Source organism: Theobroma umbraticum, unplaced genomic scaffold, assembly GCF_002168275.2.
Source record: "Theobroma umbraticum cultivar Fairchild unplaced genomic scaffold, ASM216827v3 scaffold_95.0, whole genome shotgun sequence".
NCBI classification, from domain to species: domain Eukaryota; kingdom Viridiplantae; phylum Streptophyta; class Magnoliopsida; order Malvales; family Malvaceae; genus Theobroma; species Theobroma umbraticum.
Window position 1 is genome coordinate 7,272,578 of NW_018397257.1, and position 18,666 is coordinate 7,291,243.

General features: G+C 32.7%; 3 protein-coding genes across 3 annotated transcripts; all 3 read right to left on the bottom strand.

Annotated features, from left to right (window-relative positions):
- Positions 1–9,709, bottom strand: LOC110412706 (P-loop containing nucleoside triphosphate hydrolases superfamily protein). The gene is made up of 22 exons (XM_021423318.2): positions 9,309–9,709; positions 8,680–8,835; positions 8,492–8,575; positions 8,209–8,328; positions 7,490–7,603; positions 7,245–7,337; positions 6,875–6,964; positions 6,675–6,745; positions 6,511–6,585; positions 6,235–6,322; positions 6,015–6,073; positions 5,723–5,786; positions 5,425–5,490; positions 4,830–4,991; positions 4,630–4,734; positions 4,108–4,343; positions 3,444–3,513; positions 3,308–3,364; positions 3,152–3,214; positions 2,384–2,443; positions 2,211–2,290; positions 1–2,103 (listed from the first exon to the last, which is right to left on the bottom strand). Exons 1-22 carry the CDS (start codon positions 9,597–9,599, stop codon positions 156–158), a joined length of 4,152 nt encoding a protein of 1,383 aa, XP_021278993.1. The 5' UTR covers positions 9,600–9,709; the 3' UTR covers positions 1–155.
- A 3,231-nt stretch (positions 9,710–12,940) lies between these two features.
- Positions 12,941–16,115, bottom strand: LOC110412139 (strigolactones hydrolase CXE15-like). Its single transcript, XM_021422605.2, has 3 exons — positions 16,033–16,115; positions 13,683–14,401; positions 12,941–13,569 (listed from the first exon to the last, which is right to left on the bottom strand). Exons 2-3 carry the CDS (start codon positions 14,366–14,368, stop codon positions 13,263–13,265), a joined length of 993 nt encoding a protein of 330 aa, XP_021278280.1. The 5' UTR covers positions 14,369–14,401; positions 16,033–16,115; the 3' UTR covers positions 12,941–13,262.
- Positions 15,259–17,289, bottom strand: LOC149527449 (thylakoid lumenal P17.1 protein). The gene is made up of 4 exons (XM_089782867.1): positions 16,957–17,289; positions 16,817–16,853; positions 16,033–16,116; positions 15,259–15,533 (listed from the first exon to the last, which is right to left on the bottom strand). The coding sequence occupies exons 1-4, from the start codon at positions 17,239–17,241 to the stop codon at positions 15,481–15,483; spliced, it is 459 nt and encodes a 152-aa protein (XP_089638993.1). The 5' UTR covers positions 17,242–17,289; the 3' UTR covers positions 15,259–15,480.
- Between the last annotated feature and the right edge of the window lie 1,377 nt (positions 17,290–18,666).

An 18,666-nucleotide genomic window follows, 5' to 3' on the forward strand; every position in this document is an offset into this window, starting at 1 on the left:
TCCAAATAAAAATAAAATTCTATTATGGGATTCCTTCTCATGCCTGTATAGAGTTAAGGAAGCGAAGCAATAGAACAATTATTAATGAGAAGAAATTGTTAATTACAAGGTCAGTGCATATGTGTGTGGGAAACATCAAGGCAGTTAAATAACGACTAACTGTCACTTGAATGATCCATTCCTAACAATATCTTTGCCTCCTCAAAATATGCACAAACACTTTGTATATCAGCTTCCAGCTTCTCAGACAAGAAGCCTGAAGCCAATTGCTTTACTTTCTTGGCAGCTGTAGCTCTGAGTGTTTGCAACAGTTCAACTCTTCCTAAGTCAAGCTGCAATTCTTCATCCATTACCTTCATCTCTTCCTCGGTCAGATCTATATCAAAGACATGCTGCTGATATTCGAGGATCAAGCTCTCGATCTCAGTCTTCCCATTCTCCCCAATCTCAACAAGAGTACCTTTCTCTAAAACTACACCTTGCAGCGCAAGCTCCAACTCCTGCACTGACTTCGATCCTTTCTGTACTTCCACTAGGACAGCTTCCGTATCAGTTTCTACCTTTACAAGCTTCTTATTCAAATCCTGCAGTCTCATTTTTATGGCTCCCAAACTTTCTCGTGAAAACTTTATCTCACTTTGCAACTTGCTTTTCTCTTCCTCGGTCTTCAATAACTCAGTAGCTTTACCAGCCAAGCACAAATTTCTCTGTGAGGAGTCTAGTTTGTCCAAGTTATCAATGGCAAATAAAACCTTATCAGTCTCTTGTCTTTTACTTTCTTCCTCGAGTTTTGATTTCAAGAGAACAAGGTTGCTCCTTGCTTCAGCTTCAGATTCCCGCATCTTAATCAAGGAAGCCTCAATTTCACCCTTGGACTTATTAAGATGGGCCAATTCATCTTTCTTTTTGTCCAAATAAGACAAAGAAGCACTTAACCTTGCCCTCGCCCGAGCTTCACGCTGCTCAAAGTAAGCAACTGAAGAAGAAAAGCTTGATAGAGAATATTTGACTGCTGATAACTTGTTATCAGTTAGAACTTTTCTTTCTTTCGTTTTTGAAGAAAGGAGTGCAACGGATTTAAGGTGTTGCTGCTTCTCCTTTATTCCACATTCCATTACTTCAATCTCTTTGGAAAGCTTATCAATCTCACAGAACGCTTTTTCAAGGTAACCAAATTCAGTAACTGTCTTGGCAGAATCTGAAAGTTTTTCCTGTGCCCGGCCAAGTATTGCTGTGGCAGAATTTAAATCTTCCAACATCTTTGCAGCAGTTGTATCTACTGGCTCTATTTCCATGTAAGAAGCTGTAGCATCATCAATCTGATTCCCTGTCTCTGGTGCAAGATCTGCATGCACCTCCACATTGGATATCACTTCAAAATGATCAAGTCTATTCAACTTTAGACTTTCTCCAGCATAGTGCATTTGTGATCCAAGAAGATCAGATTCCTGCTCTAAATCCTTTGCCTCAAACTGATTGTCAGGTTTATCCAAACCGTGTTCCCCTCCATCAACTTCAACTAGCTTCTCTGGGCATTCAAGTTCTCTAGCCTCCCTTCTGTTCTGACTTCCAGAAGAAAACATTCTTTTGAATTCATCTCTCTCCTGCATAGCTCTTTCATACAAACCCATTAATTTTTCATTTTCTTCATGCATTTCCATAAGCTGTTGCTCAAGGTTCTCAACATTCTTCTTCAAGTCCACCTCTTTTTCTTCACTATGTTCATCTAAGCCAGCATCACTGCAATCCTTAGTGTCATTTTCATGAATACTGTCTGCTTCATTCAAACTTTTAAAATTGCTTTCAGCAGCTTTCTGTTCATATAAATCAAGGAGTTGCTTGTTGTCCTCAACATAGCCCTTAAGCTTTAATCGTAGTTCATCATTCTCTTGAGACAACTTAAATGCTCTCTCAAGTGCTTCTGCTTCTCTCTGACTTGCAGCTGCAATGGCATCAACCATTGTTTTAAGCTCCATTTGGTCATTAAGGTTGATCATTGGCACATCCACTGACAATGAGCGAAGCTCTGATTGCTGTATTTCTTCTTTCACTGGTCTTGTAGATCTTTCTTCTTCAAGTTTTTTAAGCAGATCACTCACATACCTGCCAAATTAATAAATTAGTTTAAAGGCAGCACAAATCAATATATGATGCTACATGACTACAAGTTCCCTTGGATTTTACTTATATCTATATATATAGGAACATACCTTTCCAACTCTTCTTTCTCTTCAAGACAAAATTCAAGTTTTTTCTGGAGTGCATTCATTTCTGCCTTGTTGTGAATGGCCTGTCAAAAGAAAACATTGATGGATGAACCACATTAAATTCAGTTTACTAGATAAACAGGTTCAAAGCAACAGATTCATCCAAGCATAGCTACCTGCATTCTAAGGAATTCATTTTCCTCCTTCAGTGAAGAGCACCAAGCTGAATCTGGCTCCTGTTTTTAATATATCAGCTTTTTTCAGGCAAGAACTATGTAGTAGTATATTTTTGTGCAAGAAGAAGACATATTGCAAAAGACAACAGTTTTCTTTTTTTCAATTGTGACAACAGATTGTTCAAATTACTGAAAATCCTATATGATGTCATAACCAAATGCATTCTAAAGGAAAAGCAATTAGCAAAAAGTAATAGCAAACCATGCTAAAATGTCGAAAAAGAATATAAAGGCATAATAATAACTACAGCTAATGATTAGCTTCACACAAGAATCATGCTGAGACTGAGATGTTAAAGTCCACTTCTGTAATCATGGATGAAAAATAACAAAGAATCATGATGTAGATCTATAAGATTTGGCATTTACATCCTTTTTCTTCTCTTTTCTACGGAATCTATTTAAAAATAAGCAAAAATCAAGGACCTTTAAGTGGATAACTAACTTTTACTTATCATTCTATTGACAAGAAAAATATCATTTTCAAAAGATTTAGGAATGTATAAAAGTTCTATTTACATCATAAGAATGAAGTTACAGAACCTACACAAGAAAGGGCAGTTTATTCTTTATGATATTGCAATAATAGAATATAACCAACTGATGCATTGAAAAAGTAATCTAGCTGTTAATTCAGGTTAAATTGACTGTTTCAGTTTCCAAAGATATAGATGCATAAACTTGGAAGACAATGGATAATATGCTCACCAGACTAGAGATCAGTTGATTGCCATCATCAGTAATGCCTGACACCACTTTAGAATTTGTTTTCTGCATTGCATGAATATTCAAAAACCAAAATTTAGAAAAATTCTTCACAAAAATAACTCGCCTTAAATATTTATGACAAAGCTTAGGAAGAACCTCAATTATTAAGGAATCTGCTTCATGCATAAGTTTCCAATCAAGTGCCTCTAGCAACTGCACATTAGTCAATGATGTAAGCAAGACCACCACGAATTCAAAAATTAGAAAAGAATTTGAAGATCTTATTTTTCACCTTATTATGTAACACCTTAATTTGTTCATTCAACATCTCTTGTTGACCTTCATCACAAAGGGACTTTAATCTGTGAGTAGCAACAAACATTAGAGGCACTATATTAGTGTTCATTTATTCCTATTCATACGGAGAATAATAATAACTTGTAATATTTGAAGCCAAAAGAAACAAAAATTAAAACTTTTATGCAATTATAGAAGCAAGACAAATATCTGACATTAAAATCAGTATGGATAAGGATTGGTTAATCCCAACAGTACATGTAAGACATTTAACACTATTATGGAAGCACATGAGACAGATGTCTGACATTAAAACAAATAAGGATAAGGTTAAACAAATAAGGACAAGGATTGGATTCATCCTGACAGCACATGTAAGAACTAGGATACCTTTCAATTGTCATTTGGAAAATTATGACATCACACAAGAAAGATCTTGAAGGGTTTTTCTTTTGGATTCAAAGCCTCACACACTTTACTAATTAGTTTTTCTTTCAGGATATAAGAATTCATCATATCTGGCCCTCAAGAACCGGTTAGAACAATGTTTAGAATTTATAACAGAATCTTATGTTCCAAGTTGTAGACGATGTAAAAAAAAATTGGATAATTATTGAAGAATTAAATGGAGAATCTAGAGTTGCATCAGTAAAACATGCCTTCTAATCTCTTCCTTTAGTCGCAAATTCTCCATGGCAAATCTAGTGACTTCTTGGTTTCGATCAACTTGTGCTCGTAAAACCTCAATTTCCTTCAAATATTCTTCCTTCTCTTTCAATAAGTGTGTCTCACCAGAAATCTTTCCAGAAGCAACAGCCTCCAGCCTCTTAATTCCTGCTTCTCGAAACCGTAACCTCATTTTCAAGCTTTGAATTTCATCTTCTCTTTGTTTTGCCTATCAACAGAAAGTACCAAATTTTACTTTTAGTAAGTTATCAAGTTATGTAAACTGTAGAGATGAATACATAAGTAAACAACAAAAGCTCCCTGCATTACTGAATATATTAAACTTTAGTCATATCATATTCCTCAAGATGGACTACCAAACTTTAATTTTCAAATTTTACCAACTTTCCTCATTTTGGCAACTCTTTTCCTACTCATTTATTTAAAAAAATATTGTTAACTTTTACAGCCCTAAAACCCATAAAACAAAGAAAAGATACTTTTCTCACACATACCAGCTGCATAGCTGCCTGATTTTCAGCAGTCAGTGCCTGTAAAGCGGCTTCTTTCTCCCTTTCCCTCTTGAAGGCCCCAACAAGAGCAACTTCATAATCTTTCTTCTGGAATACAAAATTGTAATAGGAAGAGAAAAACTTAGTTTATCAACAACTTGAGAACAGGTATTTCCTCAATTATAAGCATGATTTCTGCCGACCTGAGACATCCTTTTATCAGATGTAAGTGGACTGAATGATCCATGAAGACCTCCTTCCCACTTAAAAGACCCTGGTGATGCTGGAAAGCTTGATGCCAATATATCGTTATCTAGATTTTCAACCCTGCCATTAACAAAACCTCGTAGACGGGATACTTCTTTCTGGAAAACAAAATTTTGAACAATGTAAGGATAACTAGAAACCTGAAATAATACGGTAGTATGCAACAGAAATTTAATAAAATAAATCATTCAAAGTTAGCAATTATTTGGATTCATTAAAACAGAAGATTCTGCTTGCTGCTTGAAATTTCCTAAACATACATATGCTAATTTTACCTTATTTTTCAGAGTAGAAAAAGAAAAACATAAGACTAAAGTATAGTACTATTCAAACATTCCCAGTGTGGTTCCTCAATATAAAAGGGAGCGAATTCAGGGGAGAAAACAAAATTAGAATGAAACTCAGGCAGATAAATAGAATTCAAGTAACCAAAAATGAGCAAATTGCTTACTTTTGCAGTTACATTATTGATTGGGGGAGTATTTAGGAGATACTGAAAGATAAAAGAGCATAAAGTAAACATGATGATACCTTCAGCTGTTGAATTTGCAGCCTCATAGCAACAACATCTCCAGATGCATCTTCATTTACAACTGCCTGAAAGACATTCAATATCTTACCATAAAATTGGCATTTAAAGTTAGAAGTTTTAAACATACAGTCTCAAAGACCTGAATCAATTCCTATCGAGAATTGAAACCTTGATACACTGCGTGTATTTGATTAGCTAAGAAGACAAAACAGAGGAAGCTAGAAATTCAGGATAGTCACACAAATGATGTGTATATGCATGTGTTGTACTTAAAGTAGCCAAGTAAAGATCTCATACATTGTTCTTAATAAATTTAGCCCGCTGTGCAAACTTCAATGTGCTTAGCGTCTCAAGTGAACAACTGCAGAGGATACCCAGAAGAAAAAAAGAAAAAGAAAAGCTGTAATTTACAAATATGAGCATTAGCAAAACAAGATAAGCTCATTGAAAGACAGGGTAATAGTACATAAAAGGCCACTGTGCAAACTATAGTCAAAAACCAGATTCATTCATGTAAATAAAAATTAAACGTGAATGTTTAAATCAACCAACTAGTGCAGAAACACAGACATATAAACTTTCCACTAACCAATTAGATGGACTGATATTTGCAATTATAGTTGTTTTGGAATTCCCTCCTAGAGAATCCTGGAAAGATATAGCAAAACATGATTAACTTTCTCTTGCATAGCAGACCCTTGAATTATACAGGAAATTAAACATTCTCAATAGAAAAGAAGAAAATAAGGATTCATTTAATAACAGAATTTACTTTAAAAAGTAATATTTACTGAAATATAGCACTTTACCTGAAGCAAAAAAGTGAGTTTCGAATCTCGATAAGGAACATGGAGTGACTTCCCATTGGAAATATTTACAAGGTTCATGATCACGAGTCTGCCAATGTAAAATCGTGTATCAGATAGTGGTACCATGAAAATATTTACTTTAAAGACTCTTAACTTTTAAATTTACTTATTAATGTGGTGGCAGTTTACGATTCATTGATAGTGTATTAGATTTATACACTCATAAAACATCAAATATAAATCTATTATTAAAAATTTAGTATAGAAATAACTCACCCCAATGTTGAAAGAGACTTGTTAATATTAGTAGCCTCCTTGAGGCGTTCACCTTCAGCCCCAGAACTCTTCTGTCTGTCATGAGTAAATCATAAATGATATATTGTAGAGAAACTACAAGAAAAAAGTGTTAATGGTTTTAATACTTCAACATGCCTCTGTACCTTTCAGAGCCTGCTAAATCAACAAGATTAAGCCGAGCAAAACGGTGGTGAGTGACGCCTTGAGATTCCCACTGATAATAAACACTTGGTTAGAATTTTCTTTTCCCAAGATAAAGACAGAATATCCATGAAAGAGAATGAACTACTAATTATTTACTAATGATGTCAAAGAAATTCTTCAATTAAAAGGTCACACGCACCTTACTTTCAATTATGCATGTAAATACACTGTGAGAACGACTGCTTGCACGATTCATGTTAGTGGCAGCCACCTTTCTGTTTGCTGCACCCTGAATATTCTAGAGCTTTAGACTACTAATAAGTTGGGTAAAGAGGTCAGAAGTAAAAATTAAAAGACACAATAAAACAATGGCAACAGTGAAAAAGAACTAGTTGCTTATTCATTCAAAACAAACTCTAGAAAAACCTTTTTAACTGTTTTTAAATTAAGAACTTTGAACTTGGAAGTTTTAAGTACGAAAATCTAAAACTTGGATGTTCTTAAGGAGATGAAGGAGAGCTGCCCATAGCCAAAGCTAAATATATTAATTAATAATTAACAGACAGTACTTGAATGAGCTGTTGAATCACATCACGTGCACTTGTAACTTCTATCTCCTTGAGATTGTCAACATAAACCCCTTTCTTCATGTCTTCTCTTATCTGCATATGACCACCAAAAGAGTAGTAAATTTCTTGAGCTCAGAAAAGTTAAAAACTTGTCTTTTACACTATGTATGAGGTAATATAAAAAGATTGTAAAAATAAAAAAAAAAGGTCGAGATAATTGTTCCCCATATGAAGGTAACCTTTACCTGTAAATTGGTTGATGATGGATCCAAAAGATCAAGAATCTGTTCATTATATATTTCCAAAAACGAGCATTTACAAGAAAATCTTAATTTCTCATCTTTACGAGCCTCTTTTTCCTGACATATCAAGGAAGAGTAGTCTGAGATTAAAGTGATAACAAAAAGAGAGAGATAGTATAAGAAAGAAACATGGTATTGAAAACCATTAACTCCTAACAGAGAGAAGCAATAAGTATTTTTTAATTTCTGGTACAAACTTTGGTCGTTATGTAGCTTATACAAATTTACTCCATCCAAACAAAGGGTATATAATTAAATGGCCATTTCCCATGAATTAGCAAACGAATGCACTCAAGATGTTAAGGTATTCAAACAATTAAATAAAAAATTTAAAATATTCAGCACCTAAAAGTATTAGTTCTATAATAAGAACAAAATTTCTCAGGTTTTCTTCACATATATCATGTCTCTCTATGAAAATATGTTGTGACTAAATAATGAAGTTCTGCACAAAATTTGAGCAACAAAGCTTTTCAACTCATTCAATTTGCAGAACTAACCCTAAGAACCACCCATCATTTGGGTTTGTTTAGATAATCTAATTGTCTAAATGATCATAGAGAGAATTGATTTTCACTGGATGGAAGTGCATTGCACTCAAGAAAGATGTGAAGCAATTTTAAATCAATGTACGCCCAAATCGTAGGGCACATATACCACACCTTTTGTATTCTTGTAAATAAATATTCAAAGACCCTAGGAGTCATCCCGCAATTGACACTGTGTCTCCGAGTGCCTCCCTCGATGTCTCCAAGCATTGTGTGAGTCTTCCCACTTCCAGTCTATACATAAAAAGTTTTACTTATTTCATTACCAAAACAAGTACCAGCACAAAATCAAATCAAATCAAATAAAGTTGGACGCTTATAAATTGGAGAATTAATCAACCATTCATGGAAAAAATAGAAAAACTTTTAGTCATCACGATTAAAACTTGAAGCTCACTTGGCCATATGCAAACATGCAGCTGTTGTAGCCTCCCATGCAATTATCCACCATGGGCAATCCAGCCACTTTGAAGAGATTTTCCTGTAAAATCACTTACAATTGTCATAAACAGAGACAGAAACATAAAAGATTAAACAACAATAAAAAACTAAAAAAAAATAAAACCAGATTAAAAGGAGGTATACCTGGCTAACATATTCATCAGCAACAACATCAAATGTAAAACGAGATTCCGGATGCCCCGTCCAAGAAATTGCCTGACAACTCTCTTGCCTAATGCACTTCCTGTAACCTTGTAGCGATATTTCGGAACTACTAAGGGGACGAATTCTGATGATAACCTAATTTAATTTCCCAAAAAGAAACAAAATGTTCTTCCAATTAGATTAACTTCGATATATCATCCATATTCCTAACCCTTTGTTTGGTTTTTCATTTAGCTACTTGACTTTTTAGTTCAAATGGAAAAAGAAAAAATGTGTTTAAATATAAAAAAAAGGAAATATTGTTAAATAATTATAATTTAAAATTTTAATAATTGTGAATTTTAGATACATAAGTGTACTTTCATGTGAACTACTTACATTACAAAATTTATTAGGCCTTGCCTATTTGTTCATTTTTAAAATTTCTTGCAGTAAAAATAACATATTTTAACAATTTGCAAATAAAATTGAATAATCATTGTATACTATGCAAGAAAAGAAGAAAAATCGTTAAAGAAAACGCAAACAAGCACATTTCTTTTTTCTTTTTTTTTCTCATTTTACTTCATAAAAGAAATTACAGGTAAGATTCGAATATTTCAACTGACCTGCACATTGTGGTCCTTCCAAAACGACGGATCCTCACGGAACTCAAAGCTCTGAGAAGGCGGCGGCGCTGAACTATTTTCGGCAGTCGCATCATCGTCCCAGTCACCGATGCTCCGAATTGCCGACGAGACGGCAGAGGAATGGACGGGATTCTCCGTTGCGGCTGATTTTGGCCGAAGATCCGGCGGACTACGCACCGACAACAACGAGACGGACTCGGATGAAGAGGACCGGTCGTGGAAGCCAAAGCGGCTCTTGATTGCGCTCGCCGTATCGGAAATGAACGGCATTTTAAATGAAAACGTTGTTGGAGAGCGCGAGACTAGAGGGAGTCTTTGGAGAGAGGGAAAGTTGAAGTCTTGGAGAGCAGAGAGTGAGATTTGAAATGTTATACTGGTAACTTTTTCAGGGAAAATACAAAGGAAGAGAGGGAGAATCTCGGATCGGAGGGTGGAGAGTGGTTTAAATGGACGGTGAAGATGGGAATGTGTTTTCGAACTTGTGAACCGTTGGGGACTGGTTGAAAATTTTGAACTGAGATGTGGAGCCACTTTTTTCACATATGTGGAATCTTAATTATTGGTGAAGGAAACTTGAAATTACAGAAATGTACCGAGAACGTTACACGTGGCTTCGAGGTACTGCCGCAGAGGAGGATAAGGAGATTAAAGATTAAAGAACTAGCCGAATATAGACCGTAAAACCTTTTGAAAGCTGAGTATCGTAGCTGAAGCAGAATTTAGGGACAAGCATTTTACTCTCCAGCTTCATTTATAAACTGTCTTGACTCTTAAACAATTAAATTGGATTAACTCTCCTGGCCAAAAACCAATTAAACTGTCTTGCACCCTTCTTTGTCCTTTAATCTTACAGGCAAAACAACTCTATTACCTTATCAAACCATCAGCAAGACTGCACTTAAATGAGGATTATGAAATGTGATGGCCTAAATGAAAATCATTATATACAGTAATTTAATTAAAAAAGCTTTCAAGGTCCTTTGGATCGATTGAAATTTTTACAAGTGTTTTTCCAGTAAAACTGTTTTAAAAATATTTTAAAGCAAAATTAAAATAACTTTAACAAACTTAAAGTAGAAGTGCTAAAGGATGTAAATGTTAGATTAGTCTAAATAATTTTAAGTATGAACGTATATTATTTAACTTATTTTAAACTTTTATCAAAGTCAAGTTAAATTAATTTGATCTTGATAAAGAGATAATATTATAATCCATAATATGACTTAATAAAGTAAGTTAAACTCTGATGTTATATATGTATGTTTGTGTAAAAAATCTTAATAAATACAATGATAAGTGGGATTAGGGATTCACTACATAAAGTTAAGGCTAGATCTCTTTTGTTGTTTACAAAAAACATTAAAAATCTCAATTATTGAAAAGTTGTATTTTTTTTTTTAGAGTTGTAGATTAAAGGGGAGGAATATTCTAGTGCATTGAATTCTTATAGTTAATCTAATCAGTTTTGTTTTAGCTATCAAATCATGAATAAAAAATCATGTATAATTTTGTATTTTAAATTTCTACTATGATGAATCTTGAGTTAAAGAGTAAATTAATTATATATAAAACTTAGCAATTGGTGTGAAAGCAACCATAGTTAGGATATGCTAGTGTAGGAAGGAGTTTGATGTATGTTTCAAGTGTGCATGAAGCCTAACATTGCTTTTGCAGTGTTATGAAGTTACAAAAAGGTGATGAGATTTTTGAAAAAAATTAAAGATTATATGCTCGTTTATCAAAAGGTTGAAAATTTTAAGTCGAAGGATTATATTGTTATTGATTTTGCCAACTCTTTAGATGATAAGAAGTCCACATTAGGATATATTCATTACTACATTACCACCTTGACTACACGTTAACAGGATTGAGTAGTGTATGCGATTATAGTTTTTGTTGTATCTTGGTTGATGTAGTTACTACTATTTTCCTATATCACAAATTTTATTAAAATTAGATAAAATGATATTTTGAGGTAATCACAAGACCAATTTATTTTTAAATTAAGTTTATAAAATTTTTAGTTACCTTAACTCGAGAGTCGTTTGAAGGAAATGTGTTTTTAAAATTTGAATTTAAATAATGTAGTTTAAGTGAGAGATTGTTAAATTTTTCTAAATAATTTTACTTGTGGACTTAGATTATTTAATCAATTTTAGATTTCTATCAAATCAAGCTTAGTTAATTGGTCTAAATACAATATTATAATCAATAATATAATCTAATAAGGTGGGTTAAACTCCAATTTTATATATAAACTATTAATATAGGTTTGTGTAGAAAACCCTAAATCCTATGATGGGTGTTGACTAGTCATTTACCTGTCTACAGAAAATATAAAAGATTTTATCCATTGGAGAGTTGTAAATTAAGAAGGACGAAGATCCGAGTGCATTCAATCTCAATAATTAATATGGTCAATATTATTCTCACTGTCAAATAATAAATCAAGAATTAGGGACACTTTTGTATTCTAAATTTTTGCTATGATGAATCTTAGGTTAAGTATAAATTTATTATACATAAAATTTAATATTCTAAACTATTTGATAATAATTCAATTTATTTTTAATAAATATACAACTAAATTGCTCAACTTTATTTTATCAAATCATAAGTTTAAAAATGATAGAAATATGTAAAATAAAATAAATTTGTAATAATTAAGAATAAAAATAAATGATGCCAAAAGAACAAAATTGAAGCAAATAACAAAAATATAAATGTGAGAAAAATATAAATTTTATATTATTTTATAAAAAATTAAAAGATATAATGAGAGTATAAAAAAATCTCATTAAATATTTGTTACTACATATTAACATTTTTTAAAAAAAATTTTGATTCAAAACTTTATCTAACTCAAATGGACTTCTCATATAAGCTAAAGATTTAAAAATTTTAGCCAAATACCTTAACATGCTTTTATAATATAAATTTTTTTCCATAAACTGACCAAACCACTTAAATGTTCAAGTTAATGAGATTAACAAAATAAAATTGAAGGAAAATATTTGTTTTAAGGTCTTACCCTTAATAAAAAAGAAATTATATCACTTTAAACAAAGAAGTAGTGGTATTTTAAAATATAACATAATTGACAAAGTTTAAAGCATAATTGTTATATTTGGATCACTTAACATTTGGATTTATCGATTTGAGACGTGACCTTTGATTCAGGTCGATCTTTTAATTAGGTTATTTTTACAATTGATTAAAAAACTTGTATTGACCCATAGAGTTTTTTATCATCCAGATCAAAGAAATATTATTTTCAAATTGATTTTAACATCATACCTAACTTAATTTTTTATATTTATATTTTATTTTTTATTATTTTCACTAAAAAATATTTTATTAAAAAGTTTAAAATAAATAATAGAAAAAGCATTTTACAAAACTAAAATGTAAAATTTGTTTTGTAAACTTAGCTTTTTATTATCATTTTTAAATGATAATGAATATTTCTAATTCTTATATCATAATTCGTAATTTATATAGTTACGTAGAATATTTATATTAATAAAGTAATTTTATTTATAATATTCAAAATAAATATTTATTAACTCAACAATATTGATAAATCAAGTGACTCAAGGGTTAGCAAATTTCTTTTCGCATTTGTGTCAGAGTCACTAGGTGTCAATAGAATACTATCAAACTTCGCATATAGAATCTCAGACCAGTGCTTGCTGGTGATTTTGTTCTGTTTCAGAACGATAACAGGAAACTTTGTTTTGTTCTTAAACATTTTGGTCTCCAGTCCACTCTCCATCTGAGAATCCAAAGATTGCTATCAAACTAAAATTCCACTCACTCAGCTTACTTTATTTCATGCAACACTGACAAGCTCAAACAGGGACGAGCTTAATACTAACTGATGGAACAAAGCCAACATAAGAAAAGAAATCTCAAGCTCCCAACTACTCTGTCTTAGCTGGAATTTTCAGTGATGAAGCGTTTGATAATTAGCATCAACGCTTTTGCTGGTTCGGAGTTAGGATTAACAGTGAAGAAGCCATGTTGCTGTCCATCAAATTCAACATAGTCGATCTTCTTCCCCCAGTTCTTCAGTCTCTTGGCATATTCCTCTGCTCGGTCTTTCAATAGATCGCTTCCGCCAACCACTACCAGAATAGGATCAAGATTCAAATGCTCAAGGCTGCGGCTGACAGGTCCGAAAGGGTTAATCAGTGGGTGATCCGTCGTATCTCCAATCGGTATAGATAGCCTCCAGAACCTGGACAGGTGTTAATTATATAAACCATTCGATTTTAAGTTACAGTTGGCGAAACTTAACTCATGCAAGTGAAAGAAATGTTAAATACAAGGTTAAAAGTGTCTGCCACAAACCTGTCAATGAGCTCCCAACTAAGGAAGGCATCTTTAGGACCCTCTGCTTCTGACCTGGTTCTCACAGTCCCTCCGAAGAAGGGTGCTAAAAGGACATAACCCCTGACCAGGACCGGAGCCAAATCAGATGAACCAGCCCCTAGCTGAACCGCCAAATTATGAGCAATATTACCACCAGCTGAGTCACCGCATATGAACACCCTGCTAAAATCAGCTACATCGCTTAACCATGGATCGGGATTCTCAGCCAGAACTTGAGCTTGGAGCCACTTCACAGCCATGAATCCATCCTCGATGGCCGCCGGAAGTCTGTTCTCTGGAGCCAAACGATAATCTGGCGAAATCACTGCTGCTTGAAGCTCTGAGGAGAGCCTGAAGCAATAGTTTTGACAGTTAGGCCAGGCACGTGATCCAATGCAAAAGCCACCGCCATGGATGTAATAGAATATTGGGAGCTTGGCAGACGAGGATGAAGCTGGCTTATAAAGCCTGAGTTGAAGGTTGTGCACAGGATCAAATAGAACATCTTTCCACACAACAGAGCCATCATCATCAACAGGAACATTGAAGCTTGGTTTAGGGGAGCGCCAAATGGAGCCATCGCTGTAAACACGAAGGACTCCTCGGCATTCATCAACCTCATAGAATGGAGGGATAGTCATGGAAGCAGAGGCGGTGTTAGACATCTTCCCCTCATTCAGTGAGGGATCATGCTGGAACTGGGAGGTTAAGAAGAAAAGCCAAGGGTTAGAAGGAGAGAGTAGAAACAGAGAAAAAGTTAAAGCGAGGTGGCTTTTAGTATCTTAATTTGGCTAATGGCGCCTTGTGTCTGTAGTTTTCTGTGGGAAGGTTTACTAGGACAAATGGCTTTTCAGCTGCTGCTCTGAAATTATGCGCGTTGGTCACTATAGTCACCCAAAAGCCTTACCACCTTTAAAATTGCAGGCAGATAAATTTCGAGCAGCTGGCAATATCAGATCAAGTCACTACAACTTGAATCTTTATATTTAGAACACTCGAGCATTTGGTCTCCTGTTCAAAGAATTAGATTGGAATTTCCCTTTTTCACGAAAGTGGACTAAGTTAAATAATCTTGTGTTTAAAAATAGTAACCATTCGATTCTTTGGTTTGGAATCCAAAGAATTGACTGGTTGGTTTGGGAATGGTTGCCTTGATGGAACAATTTCAGTGTTCCTATCTAGTGCCCCTGCATCAATCACCACAGTCCTCTCTAATCAATTGCTAACTCCAAATTGTATTTGAGATTAGCATGCGTCATTAATGTTCAATATCATTGGCACAAAGGTCAAAAGGGAAAATGCTTGCTTGTCATTCCAACAAATTTACTTAGAAGAATCCTCTGCTCTCTGGATAACGTTGATTACATTACTCCATACTTGTATTATCAATATCTTATCCACCTACCCCACTACATCCAAAAAATAGAAACCAATAATTCTCCACAATTTTGCATCACATTAAAGTGTGCAAAACATTCTACCTTTTCCAGATTAGTAAAAGTAAACCACCAACTTTCAGGTCTTTAAGAACCAGATTTGGTCACTAGGAAATGGGTTTAAGAAGAATCAGAATTATTCACATCCAACAAAATCACAAAGAACTTTACAACTTTTGTTAGTAATTACACATTCACATATGCAGATTTACATTGTCCGATATAGAAGAGAAAAGGACAATGGGAAAAAAAGGAAGTGATTAAATGAATGAATAAAAGCACTGGTAAATTAGCTTCGTGGATAAAAATATATACAAGACTGTTGCAAGCAGAACCACAGCTTACAAACGTCTTGAATATCCAGAACCTCCACACTTCTTGCAAAGTATCAATCCTATAATGATATGAGAAGTTTCGTTAACAAATAAGAGCAAGGAGGCTGAATTCAAAAGATTAAAGTCTTAAGAGTTATCAGTCTGAAACGTCTTTGAGACATTGAATTAGAGATCAAACCAAATAGGACATCACATAAAAGCAACCATGAATTTGTCAAAGTTATATTAATTGATGGAAATATTCATGGAAATTAACTCATGCACGCTAACTTCCATGTGAAAGCACAAGCTGGTGATGTAAAGTTCAACGTAAAAACAGCCCTAGAAAATGGTAATGCAAATAATGATTAGCTCATCTATCAAGGTATCTTGCTCTTCATGGGTAAAATTCAACATTCACTAGATTACTCAAACTTTCTTTTTAAATGCAATCATAATTAACAATGGCTTTTAAATGCTACAGAAGACTGAAATCAACTAAATCAGTATGAAACAGATATGCAAAAACATCCTTATAGTTATGCCCTTTACATACTATATATTGATGGTAAATCTTACCTGCACCTTTACACACCCTACAATCAATCAAGCCTGTTTCTTGCTTCATCTTGCCGTTTTCACAGAAGACACATTTTGTACCACCTACATCCATCATACAAAAGAATCATTTATCAGCTTGCTGCATTTCCTGAATAAATCACATGGTTTTACAAGCATAGAAAGCCTTCTATGCAGAAACTTGATTTATGTAAGAAGTACTGGAGCTGGTTGCTACATTTTCATTAAAAGAAAAATATAAAACCATATAAACTTAAAAGAAACAAACTGCAATTCTTCTAAACTATTGTTCATACCCAAGTATCTAATTTGTGTTTTCCAGTCCTGTCATTGACGCATACTGCTTTTGAAAGATTAGTCCTCAGTCACTGAAAGTAAAGTTCTTGCCACTGCAAAAGATTAATCTTTGCCAATTGGCAGTCCGGATAGCCAAACTAAAAATGCCTTAACAAGCAATTTTTTTCTCTGTTAGTTGATTAGAAGATTTCTTTTTCATTTTTTATCCGTGTAAAAACTCGTTTGACTTAAACTACTACCCTCTCTCGTCTCATAAATACAACTTTGAGACTTCTAAATCGAAAGATTCAAGTTCTAACAGTCTGAGTTTTTTCTCAAAATTTATTCTTGCATGCTGCTCCATAAAGGTACAAGCTATCTCAAGTTATAAACATTCGCCATTCTAATTAGTACAAACCATTTTAAGCTGTGGTACTTTGCTTCATTATCATTATTCCAAAACAGGGGCAAACAAGAAAAAAAAAAGGAAAAGAAATAAATTATATACCATTCCCAGCACAACGGTCACATGGGACAGGATCACCCTGAAAACCAACCATAAAAAGAAAAAAAGAACGACCTTAATCCATCAAATTCTAACATATAAATGTATAAAAATTGAAGGGTATTTGATAGAAGGGAAATTACCTTGAGGCCAAGAACGAGGGAGAGTGCAATGGCAGCCAAAACACTAATAGAGGCAAGAAAAGTTTGGGTATCCAAGGGCTTATCAAAGCCACTGAACAGCAAAACAGGGTGGAGAATGAGCCTTGTGGGTTGATAAAAAAGCTTTCTACGTCTAGAACTGTAACGGGAAAGGGTGGGGATTTCTTGTTTCGTTAGAGATAGTTGAGGAAAGAAATGGTTGGTTGAAGACAATGAAGAAAACGAAGTGGAGAGAGGATTGGGTGAGGAAAAAGAGAGCGTGGCCATGGATAGAAAATACAAGGATTTTGTGGAGCTGAGCTCGATACTTCGGCTCCTTTTTTATTTTTTGTTTTTTTTTTTAAATGGTGTGATAGATTTGCCCTTCGTTTTCGAATTATTACAACGGAATAGCCCATTTTTTTATTTAGATTTATATTGTTAATTAAATTAATTTATTAAATTATAATTATTAATTTATTTATAATATTTTTTAATATATATACTTTATATGTTGGTGGAAGAATACATATACTACGTATATTGAAAGAAGGACATTTGAATTTGTTTTTTAAGTAAGAGATTGTGTATTAACTAATAAATTAAATATTTAAGAGTGTATAGTTTAAATATAAATATATTTATTTTTTATTTTGTGTTAATGTTATAAAAATTATAATTTATAAAATTATTAATTATAATATACATATCTTTATTTATATAAACTTATAAAATATATACCTAAAAAAATTGTGAGATTAGAATAATTTTAAATTTTAGTTATTTTTTTTAATTTCGTGGATAAACCCATATAATTAATTAAATTTATAATATTTAAGCTATTATTTGAATATTCATTTTTAATTGTTTAAGTTGATATTTGAGATATTTTTTTAATTATTTAAATGAAATTGTATTATTTATATGCTTTTATAAATTTAATTATTAGTAACGTATATGGAATATGAATGAAAATATTATTGTACATAGATAGGGATATGGATTTGAGTTCAAGTAATTAGGTGCCCATAAAGAGCATTTTAATTATTTTTTTATATAAGCAGGTTCTTAAACGAATTTAAATAGTAGATATGTACAAGGGTTCGTGTTAAGGTAATAAATTTAAAAAATATTCAGATAATTATAAGGTTGAGATATCCTATTTATTAATTGGGTTTAAGTCTAAGGTACTTCAAAATTAACGAATTTTTTATCTATTGACATTTTTACTATTTTTTATAAAAAGAGATTATGTCTCAATCAATGAACTAAATATTAAAATTTTTTTCTTAAATTATTATAATATATATATAACCTTATTGTTGTATAACATTACATTTAGACACTAAAAGTTCATTAATATGCATTATGACGGAGTATTTTTCTTTTGATAAATTAGTATTCATAAGAGATATTAACTTTTTATCATTCTTTTTCTATGCTCTCAGTTTTAGTAACTTGAATAGAAGATCATTTATCTCTTAGGTTCCGTTTAGTAAGATTGAAAAGTTTTTTCAATCTTTACTTTTGTATGGAATGGAAAAAAATCTTTAAGAATATAAATTATTTTATGAGTTAATTGAAAATTTTGCTTTGATCAATATAAAATAGTTTATGTTACATAAAATATTTTTTATCTATTTTCTCTTTTTTTTTTTCTTTAAAATTGATCTCATAAACTGACTTCTAACCCATTTTGAAAAGTATTATCTT

What these genes read in the sequence shown, in the direction of transcription:
- LOC110412706 (XM_021423318.2), bottom strand. Translation starts at nt 9,599, where the DNA reads ATGCCGTTCATTTCCGATACGGCGAGCGCAATCAAGAGCCGCTTTGGC. An exon ending in GGAAGGACCACAATGTGCAG is followed by an intron (nt 8,836 to 9,308) that starts GTCAGTTGAAAT and finishes AAATTAAATTAG; the next exon opens with GTTATCATCAGAATTCGTCC. An exon ending in CATCATCAACCAATTTACAG is followed by an intron (nt 7,338 to 7,489) that starts GTAAAGGTTACC and finishes GGTCATATGCAG; the next exon opens with ATAAGAGAAGACATGAAGAA.
- LOC149527449 (XM_089782867.1), bottom strand. Translation starts at nt 17,241, where the DNA reads ATGGCCACGCTCTCTTTTTCCTCACCCAATCCTCTCTCCACTTCGTTT. An exon ending in TGACCGTTGTGCTGGGAATG is followed by an intron (nt 16,117 to 16,816) that starts GTATATAATTTA and finishes TGATGGATGTAG; the next exon opens with GTGGTACAAAATGTGTCTTC. An exon ending in TAGGGTGTGTAAAGGTGCAG is followed by an intron (nt 15,534 to 16,032) that starts GTAAGATTTACC and finishes ATATCATTATAG; the next exon opens with GATTGATACTTTGCAAGAAG.
- LOC110412139 (XM_021422605.2), bottom strand. Translation starts at nt 14,368, where the DNA reads ATGTCTAACACCGCCTCTGCTTCCATGACTATCCCTCCATTCTATGAG. An exon ending in AGTTGGGAGCTCATTGACAG is followed by an intron (nt 13,570 to 13,682) that starts GTTTGTGGCAGA and finishes ACACCTGTCCAG; the next exon opens with GTTCTGGAGGCTATCTATAC.